Source organism: Poecilia reticulata, chromosome 9 (assembly GCF_904066995.2).
Source record: "Poecilia reticulata chromosome 9, P_reticulata-male-v2, whole genome shotgun sequence".
NCBI classification, from domain to species: domain Eukaryota; kingdom Metazoa; phylum Chordata; class Actinopteri; order Cyprinodontiformes; family Poeciliidae; genus Poecilia; species Poecilia reticulata.
Window position 1 is genome coordinate 5,661,503 of NC_088838.1, and position 9,088 is coordinate 5,670,590.

The 9,088-nt window shown below is 39.6% G+C and overlaps 1 protein-coding gene across 2 annotated transcripts in view; it reads right to left on the bottom strand.

Annotated features, from left to right (window-relative positions):
• Positions 1-7,843, bottom strand: part of atp2a2a (ATPase sarcoplasmic/endoplasmic reticulum Ca2+ transporting 2a) — a 29,924-nt gene extending 22,081 nt beyond the window's left edge. The window contains exons 1-5 of one of the 2 annotated variants that reach the window (XM_008417248.3): positions 7,176-7,843; positions 6,279-6,296; positions 6,096-6,178; positions 2,893-2,997; positions 1,250-1,388 (exon numbers count right to left, since the gene is read on the bottom strand). In XM_008417248.3, the coding sequence (XP_008415470.1) occupies positions 1,250-1,388; positions 2,893-2,997; positions 6,096-6,178; positions 6,279-6,296; positions 7,176-7,293 (463 nt within the window). In that variant the 5' untranslated portion in view covers positions 7,294-7,843. The remainder of the gene's footprint in view (positions 1-1,249; positions 1,389-2,892; positions 2,998-6,095; positions 6,179-6,278; positions 6,297-7,175) is intronic. The other variant, XM_008417247.3, reaches the window with a different exon arrangement.
• Positions 7,844-9,088: the final 1,245 nt, after the last annotated feature.

A 9,088-nucleotide genomic window follows, 5' to 3' on the forward strand; every position in this document is an offset into this window, starting at 1 on the left:
GAGGAGCCCAACGCCCTTTACACATTTATTCACCTACAATCGTTGCCACCATTGCCTACTCTCTATGTCTCTCTTTAAGTTTGAACCAAACATTTAAGCGGTCAGCTTCTTTTTAACAGAGAAAATCCCAGAGATTAAGACCAGGAGTGACTCCATTTGTCCCTGTCAAGGTTAGCATGAAGTCCCTCTGTTGCTATGTTCCATGATCAGGAGAGGCTCAGGGTGGGACCAGGCACCTGTCATTTTCATGACTGTCACTGCCTCTATAAATACAGCATTCCATAATCTAAACAGCCAATGATGGCTAAAAATAAAACCTTCCGTTATCCACACAAACTGTGACCATCGCTTCATCGACTTAGGGTCATACTGAGTACGAGATGGAGCCGCTGTTTCTAAGGACATTTCTCGGCATGCCGGTTTCCACTCATCCCTCTGCAGAATTATATAAGTGAGTGGGCACTTTCAGAACCAGAGCTGTACATCCTGAGGATTTTCTAGCTGCTGAAATACGCTGACTGGACCTTGCCAGGAAGAATTACTCCGGCGCTCAATTCATTGACAGCACAGTGGGGAAAAATCTCACAGCGGATCCGTCGGGAGGATGCAGGAGATGAATTTAAAATAGGCGTGTGTGTGGAGAAATACAAACAAAAAGGACAAGGGAGTGTTAATTTTTTGTTTTACCCATCGCTTAGAGACAATGGGTTAATAGAAATATCTCAAAGTACATCACATTTGGAGGGTGAGTCACCTCTGCAGTGGCTCTTAGTGTTGGACAGACGTGAGTTTGTTGCTAAATGTAAATCGTGACCTTCGAGCAATTATAGGACTTATCTGCAGCAGAGAGAAATACGTTCCGAAACTCTCCTAAGAAAACAAAAGGTTTCTGTCTAAATATCCAGAAAAAGTTTATAATATGAAATATTTAAAAGTGGTTTTGGTCTCAAGTAGTTTTAAAGGGGCAGTATTATGCGTTTTCCACCCACATAGTGCCATTTTGTAGCAAAATTAAGTAACTATGTTACCAAGAGAGAGTCAAGGATTTCTCAAACATGCATGAAAGAATCAAGACAACACTGCAGGTGTGTTTTTGATGAGGGAATAAAATTATAACATAATGTAAAGCTCAAAAAAGTTTATTTTACATAGTACTGCTTCTTTAAATCTTTTCCATAATATATCAATAAATAGGCAAGACATGAAGTCAAATGAGTTTAAGTAGAAAGTAGAATGCAGTGAAACCTACCAGCCACTTCCACAATGTCGCCCGGTACAATGTCTCTGGCCTTGATCCTCTGCACCGTCTTCCTGTCCTGCCGGTACACCTTCCCCATCTCCGGCTCGTACTCTTTCAGAGCCTCGATGGCGTCCTCAGCATTGCGTTCCTGGTGAGGAAGACAAGAGTTTGGTCCGACATCTGTATTTGGCACTGATGCAAGCCACATCAGCAGCTGAGGTGCCAAGCAAAAGTATTCATATCTGTAGGACTTCTTCACAAACTTCAGTTTATTTCACTTGGATAGACCAACATGGTAGTTCATAATTGTGAAGTTTTTAAACATTTTTACCACTAAGGCATCTGAAAACTGTGTCAGTACAAACTTATCTAGATTTTGTTGATGAGTAAACAGAGTCCACACTGTATGTAACTTACTTTTAATATTAATCCAGATGTTTTATGAAGGCCCCACAGGTTAGTTAGAGAATATTGGTGAACAAACAGCATCATGAAGACCAAGAAATCTGGTCAGAGTTGATGGATGGAGCTAAATACAGCAACATTTCTTAAAGAAGACTTGTAAAAAACCAGATGCTGAGTAGTTGGTTCAACTAAACATAGAGCCAGAGCTGGAATGGTTTAGATCAAAGCAGATTTGTCTGTTAACAAACCTTGAAAACTGATGTTCACAGAAGCTTCCCCTCCACTCTGAGTAAATGTAAATGTGCAAAACTGAGAATACTCGCAGCTATTTATTCTGTTTTGTTTTTCTCATTTTTATTTTAGATCAAATTTGAATAATTCATATTAATAATCTCACTTAAAAAATATTTAAGTGAGATTGTAACGTGAAAAAAATCTGGATAAATTTTTGGGAATATGAATACATTTGTGAGCTACAGCATGTTTGTGTTCATTATGCATTTTAGTTGGTCACATTTCAGTTTTCTATAAACCTTTTCTTTTAGTCTTTTCCCAGTTTCCCTTCACCAGAATGTTCATCATTATATAGCCAGGCAAACATCACTCAGAATGGCCAGCCCACACAGTTTTTTTTTTTTATTATTCTTCAATGTGAAGCCTTTCTTTGAGACAAAAATAACTTCCAGTACACAGTGTTCATCTACAGTGCCGGTAAAATCTAACTAAAAGATGCAGACTATCATTTCTTGTGTTAAGATGTTCTGCAACAGAATTATATTTGCACCCTTGATCATATAAATCTTTAATTACTTTCACCAGTTTAGAATTTGGCTGATTATGATAACTCCATTTCACAGATACACCTGACTTTTCAATGTTTGAAGGTAGACAGTAAACTCTCTCATATAAGTTGCATATAAGTCATTAAAAATTATGCCGCTGATATCATCCTCCAACTACTTCCTGTCGTCTTTTTCTTTGTGTTATGCGTCAGTGGCAGCATCCGGTTATTAATTATTTGACTCGTGTGATGGGAACAAAAAGTGTTTGTTTGTTTTTGCAGTTTTGCAAAGTTAACCAGTTTAAAAAACCCCATCTCATCCCACTAAATCTTTTTATCGACAAAAATGCTTTATTTCAAACTGACGTTTCCATTAACCAAACTTATTTTAGAAATAATGCAATCATGTGGTGAATAGAAACGCAGCTATTTAAACAGCTTCCCAGTGTCTGATGCGTTGTCTCACCTGCCACACTCCGACGATGGCGTTGGCGATGAGAATAAGTAAAATTACAAAAGGCTCCACAAACGCTGTGATTGTTTCTTCTCCCTCCTCGAACCACGCCAGGACCTGAAAACACAATTACCTGAAATTAGCTGAAAAGGTTTTTGGAGACTTTCACTAATTCTGACCCTAATACTACAAGCTTTATACACGATACAGGCATAAATCTGCCTGAAAAGAACAAAAAAAAAAAAAAAAGCCCAAGTGTGTTGACCTGCAAGCTCATTAAGCCCATTAAAACCTGCAGCAGAGTGTTGTGTGTCATCGGGTCGTAATGACTTAATTAGGTGTTCCTGTAAAAGAAACGGCTCTAAAAGTATCCTGTGCGTCACAAGCTATTAGCTCATTTTCCATAATGTAATGAAACAATCAATTTTACAAAGAACTATGTATCTTACTGCTCAGGAAGTGAAAATTTAGAGCCTAAAAGTTTACAAAAGATGTCTGTCTTCGCCACGCGCCCAACAGAGAACAGCCGGCAGTAAAACTAGACATGAGTCCGTTTCCTCCAAACAGCTGGAAGAAGGCAGTGAAACGATTTGCTTTTGAAACTGGAACAGTTTGCCACAATAGTGTTGACAGAGATGCTAAAAACTGCTGGAATGAGTCGTGTTTTTTTTTCTCAGCTGGTTTGGCTGTTCAAGACCTCTCCCCCTGGTGGTGCTGTGCACTGCTCGTCAGCTGGCTGAGTAAAGGCTGTTCCACTTTCCTTTCTGTACCATTGCGTAATCTCCCCAACACTCTACATGAGCGTGTAACTATCCCGTCATCTCAAATGTAGCATCCAAACAGCCCTTTGTAATTTCATTATGTCATGAAACTTAAGATGATGCATTAGGTGAGTTTTTGTACTTGTAAATGTGCTTTTTGTGATTTTAAAAGTATCACACAAAGTGGTCTTAGTTCATCATCCAGGCTGGCGGGAACAATGTTATGTTAGCATTTAAGCTGAGGTTTAGCTAATACTTTAATGCAAACCTTAAACTTATTTATTAAATCTGGCTTTGAGTTTACATTTTCTAAGCTGTTGCCATATTGCATTGCCTGTTTTATTTATTTAGTAAGTCTATCAAATTTTATATTCTTATGTATTTGATTTACATATATTTTTTGCTATTAATTTACATTTCATACGTTTATGTGTTTACAGTTTATGTATTATCCTGGAAAACTGAATTTCTGATACGATTTTATTTGGTTCTCATGTTTCCTCTGCATTTCCTCACTATCATTTTACAAAGTATTTCACGTTTTTTCCACTTATTTTGATCAAACAGGGAATTTTTTATTTCTGATTGTTCTTAATTTCTGTTCAGCAGTTTGCATTACATTTCTGAAAAAGGCTACACAAATGAAGTTTGATTGATTCAATATTTTAGCTCTATCAGGAATAACTGGTTCTTGTTTCGATCCAATTAAAGTTATTAGGTCATGTAATATACTCTTTATGTATTAAACTGTGCAATTTTATTTCTAAATGCCTGAAACAAATACATCTGCTGTAGCTGAGTATGTAACTATGTAACTATAACTACTCTATAAATATAATAGTTGCCATAAAACAGAAACCGTTGAGGAGATTGTAGTAGTCACTCTTCCATAACAATCAGCAACCATCTCCTGATCAACAAATCCACAAAGTAACTATCCGATTAATCTACAAACTTACAAAATATTCAGAAAATATGTAATCGTTTCCAGCTATCCTTCATTTTCACAGCAAAACAAAGTCATAGTAAAAAGACTGAAAACTTTTCAAGGGACGATTCAGGGAAGCTGCTACAGGAGTGGGCTGATGATGGTCAAAGTGTCTAAACTGGTCTGAGGTGAAGTGCACATGGAGGTGTGCATTAGCTGAATGGAAAGCCCTCCCTGAGTAGTGAAAGTCCAAATTTGGTCTGGCGTGGTGCTCTGTTCCCCTGTCAGACAGCAGCCACCAACACCTCTGTATCACCTGACAGACGCGGCGAGCTGCATATCTGCCCACAGGCAAACGCAGAGGTTCGTCTATTGCTACGCAGCTCTGCTAATTGTTCATCTGGACAAATAATCACAAATAATCGCTGCAGTATTAAAGGGGCAGTATTATGTAAAAACGACATTTTTGAGCTTTGTTACGTTATTCCCTCATGAAAAACATACCTGGATCGTTGATCTGATTCTTTCATGCATGTTTGAGAAATCTTTTGAATCTCCCGTGGCAACCATTTAGCTGTGCAAAACGTCTGGATGAACCTAGCTCCGCCTTCAAGGATGAATCTCCCCCTCTGAGCTGCTGTTTCAGAGCAGCCCTCCCTTATAACTCACCCACTCAACTCCTTCAGACTAGCCACCAGTAATTAGCAACCACCTGGTGGGACTTCACATCAGGTGAGTTCATTATATGAGCTACTTCTCAGGGAAACGCTGGTAAAAACGTTGTGAAAGGGTTAATAGAGGAGCCATGTTGAAATGACTTCCTGAAGGCGGAGTTTCAGAAAGAGCATCTTAAAGAGGCAGAGGCCCAATTTCAATTTACTTTGTAAATTTTGAAGTAAAATGTCTTTCAAGTCATACTTCTATATAGCATTTTTATAACAACTGAAGTTAACAGTTACTTGATTATGCTATAAAGTGGTAAAATGCGCCTGGAAAATACATCATTCTGCCCCTTCAGCAGTTCATTTCTGCTTGGGAAAACATTCCTTTATGCAATCCAAGTTCCTTTGAAAGTACAAAAAAACCCCAGTTTTTACACTTTGTGAAGATGTCATTACATAACTACTGTCCACTCGCTATTAAACACTGAAAGTCAGCAGCAGCCCAGACGAGATCAGCTTGAGTCATTCCGAAGCGGTTCTGCTTGGCGTCTCATTAGTCTTACGGATCAGAGGAGTGGGGTGACAGTGACTCAGTGCTGCTACCGCTGTTGTCACCATTCCTCAGATGAGCTGCGAGCCATCTCAGCTATTTAGCTCCTTCCTAAGTAAGCGTAACCCGCCGGCACAGCTATGCAAACCGAAGACGTTCACACTTCAGCGCCATGCGCCGCACTTGCATTCATCACACTGGATGCAAACCCCCAGCAGCAGCTGGAGCTTAATGTAAATATTTGGTTGAAGTTAGTATGAAGGAAGTATTACATCTGATTTAAAATGTGTAATGAAACCCCGGTGTAGACTTACAAAAGATATGCATGCAGCTAACAGCAGGATTCGAACGAGCAGATCTTCAAACTGTTCCAGGACGAGCTCCCATAAAGATTTCCCTGCAGACAGGAGAGTACAGTTACAAACTTATCAGTTCCTACGAACTGATAAGTTCCTACGAACTTATCAAGAACAAATGTCAGAGACAAGATCAAGTACCTTCTTCTGCTGGTAACTCTGTGTGTAGATGTGCGGGTTGATCCAAGCAGGAAAAAAAAAAAGGAGAGAAAGAAGTTGTTTCGTTCATTTTTTGGGTAAAACGATATCTGTACAAGCAGTTTTACTGCAGTCATTGCTAACTTTCTAGTAACATCTGATTTTAAATCACTTAGTGTAAAACATTAAGGTAAAAGGTATTCAGATTTTCCATTTGCGTAAAGGTCAGGAGGGATTTAGGAGAAGGGGAGAATGCTCTATGTGACCCCCAGGTGATATTATTATAAAGCAGCTGTTAAAGTCTGGAACAACAGAGATTAACTCTGACACGTGAGGGTCACTTCAGTGACCCCGGGCGTATGCCTGCCAGATCTCCAGCCACAAGAGATGATGCGTTGTCCTTAGATAGAAACTTTCTTAAACTACTTTGAATAATTAACTGAGCTTACTGTACTGATAGATGACTTGTGTGTGATTAAATTTAAATTGTGTTTTTTGTAAAATGCCCCAAGACGACATTCGTTGTGAATTGGCGCTGTGTAAATAAATTAAACTGACTTTATCCATGCCACCGACACCATAATTTGGCTCTGGTTAACAGGCGCAACCTGTTTACACACCACACACAAAAATTGATGATACCTTACATAAGCCACCCTCTCAGTAATGACTAATTTGTTACTATGGAAATGATGGGAAACCCTGGAGGTCAGCACTGGTGACGTCAGCCAAAATCCCTTTACAGAGCACCGGGTATCACCGATGATGTAGCTGACTTTTACCCCTCTACAGAACACGGAGCACGCCGCGTTCACGTTACAGTAGCATGCATAAAACGTGTCTCATTCACGGCAGCAACCAGCCTCAGCGGCAGGCTATGGGAACTAAAGCTGTTCCTACCGTTTAGGCCCCATTTCTCCTTCTGCCGCTTCACCTCGTCCAGGGAAAGTCCTGTGCTCTCATTGACGCAGAAATAACTGTAAACTTCTTCTACAGTCTTCGTGTGAGAGTTCTCCATGGCGGAAGGATCCTTCCAACTGAGCTTCACCTGAATTAGTCTGAGGAGACTCGGTGGCTCTTGGAAGCTGTCAGTACTTTTCGGAGAAATAATGAGTGTGCCAACTGAGAGCCGTACATTCACTCTCGGTTAGCTACCGTCGGCAGTGTAACGTGTTCCCCCGGCTCCCTGTTAAGATTATCTGCACGCGAATGACGGTTTCTTTCTTTTTTCCTTTTTCTTTTTTTTTCTATTAAAGGTGAGCCGAACTTCTCCTTCTTGTCCGGGTGAAGGTTAGTGTGAGGCTCCGCTGGTCTCCGCTGTTGGTGGGGACGTGTCTGCGGCAGTGCTCTGTGTTCGGGACTGCATTCGGTCCAGTCCTCCCGGTGCCGTTTCCTGCCTCACCGTGGCGCAGCTCTCTGTGCTTCCACTCGGTCTTCTCAGTCTGCTTTTATGAAAGCGAGGCGCCTCTCTGCTGTCTCTCTTCCCTGTGCTGCATGTGGACTCCTATCATTGGAGGAACGCTGGCAGCTGCGTTCAAATCAGGGGCAGATGAAAGAACCCAGGAAGTCGCTGGGAAGCGCGAGGCTGGAATATCGTGTTTATTTACCGCTGCCGACTCTAATTGTTAGGATTACACGCTCAGGCTCGAGTTTTGCATGGAAGTAATAAAAAGCAAATAACCAGTTGAACAACTGGAAAAATGTTCACGTGTGTCTTTCCCTGGAACAAAATATGCAAATACTTAAGCCAAACAAATCTTGTGCAAGTGTTTTTTTTATTATCTTTATCATGATCTGGTAGATAACACTTTGCAGAAAATCCTGTACTTTACCGCATTTTTGTCACTTTTGATTTTATCAAATAGGCCAATACGGTATCATAAAAGTGCGAATCGACAGCAAAATGATAAATTGCTGACATTTTTCTGTACATGTCATACGTCAAATTGAGAATCTTACCATGAATTCTCGGTTGGATTTAGGTCTCTACTTTGACTAGGCCAGTGGTCTAAACCTGCATCTAAACCTCTCCCGTTATTTTTGGAAAATAATGGGAGTATAAGTAGTTATACTTCTAACAATAGCAGTATTACAAAACTGAGAAGAGTTCTGACATGTAATATAGACCTAAGAAAGATTTTTATTAGCTATTTGCAAAAAAAAAATACAAAAAAGTTCAATAGAAATGTTGATGGTACAAGCATCTTTTTTTATTTTGTGCCGCTGTGGAGTTTTTTGTTTTATTTTTTGGCTGTAAACAACTTATTTCCAGTGTCTTACTTTAAAAGTTTGACATTTTCTTTTAACTTAAAATCTAAAAGAAACGACAGATTGTGGTTTCTAAATTTAAATGTTTAATTGCCTATAATAATTTTTGTTTTCCTCGGTTAATGATGTTCTCTGAGACTTTTAAATGGCTAAATAAGTAATATTTAATATTCCTTTAAATAGTTTTATCGGTTTTGCAGGGCTTATGTAAAATCTGATTGATTTAAATCATTTTAGAGAAACACAAATAGAGCACATGTCTTTTACTTCCACACTTTACCTCACATGGAGCTTGTGATGAGTTAAAAGGAGAGTATTTATTTTTGGTTAATAAAGAAGATATTGAAAATCAACTTTTGTTTTTAGCTTTACAGCATGTTATTGTGCTATTCCCTAATGAAAACACGCCTGGAGTGTTGCCTTGATTCTTTCATGCCTGACTGAGAAATTCTTGAATCTCCGTGGCAACCATTCAGCTGTTCAAAACGCCTGTGTGGACCTAGCCCCGCCTTCAAGGCGCAACTCCTCCTCAGAGCTGCAGTTCC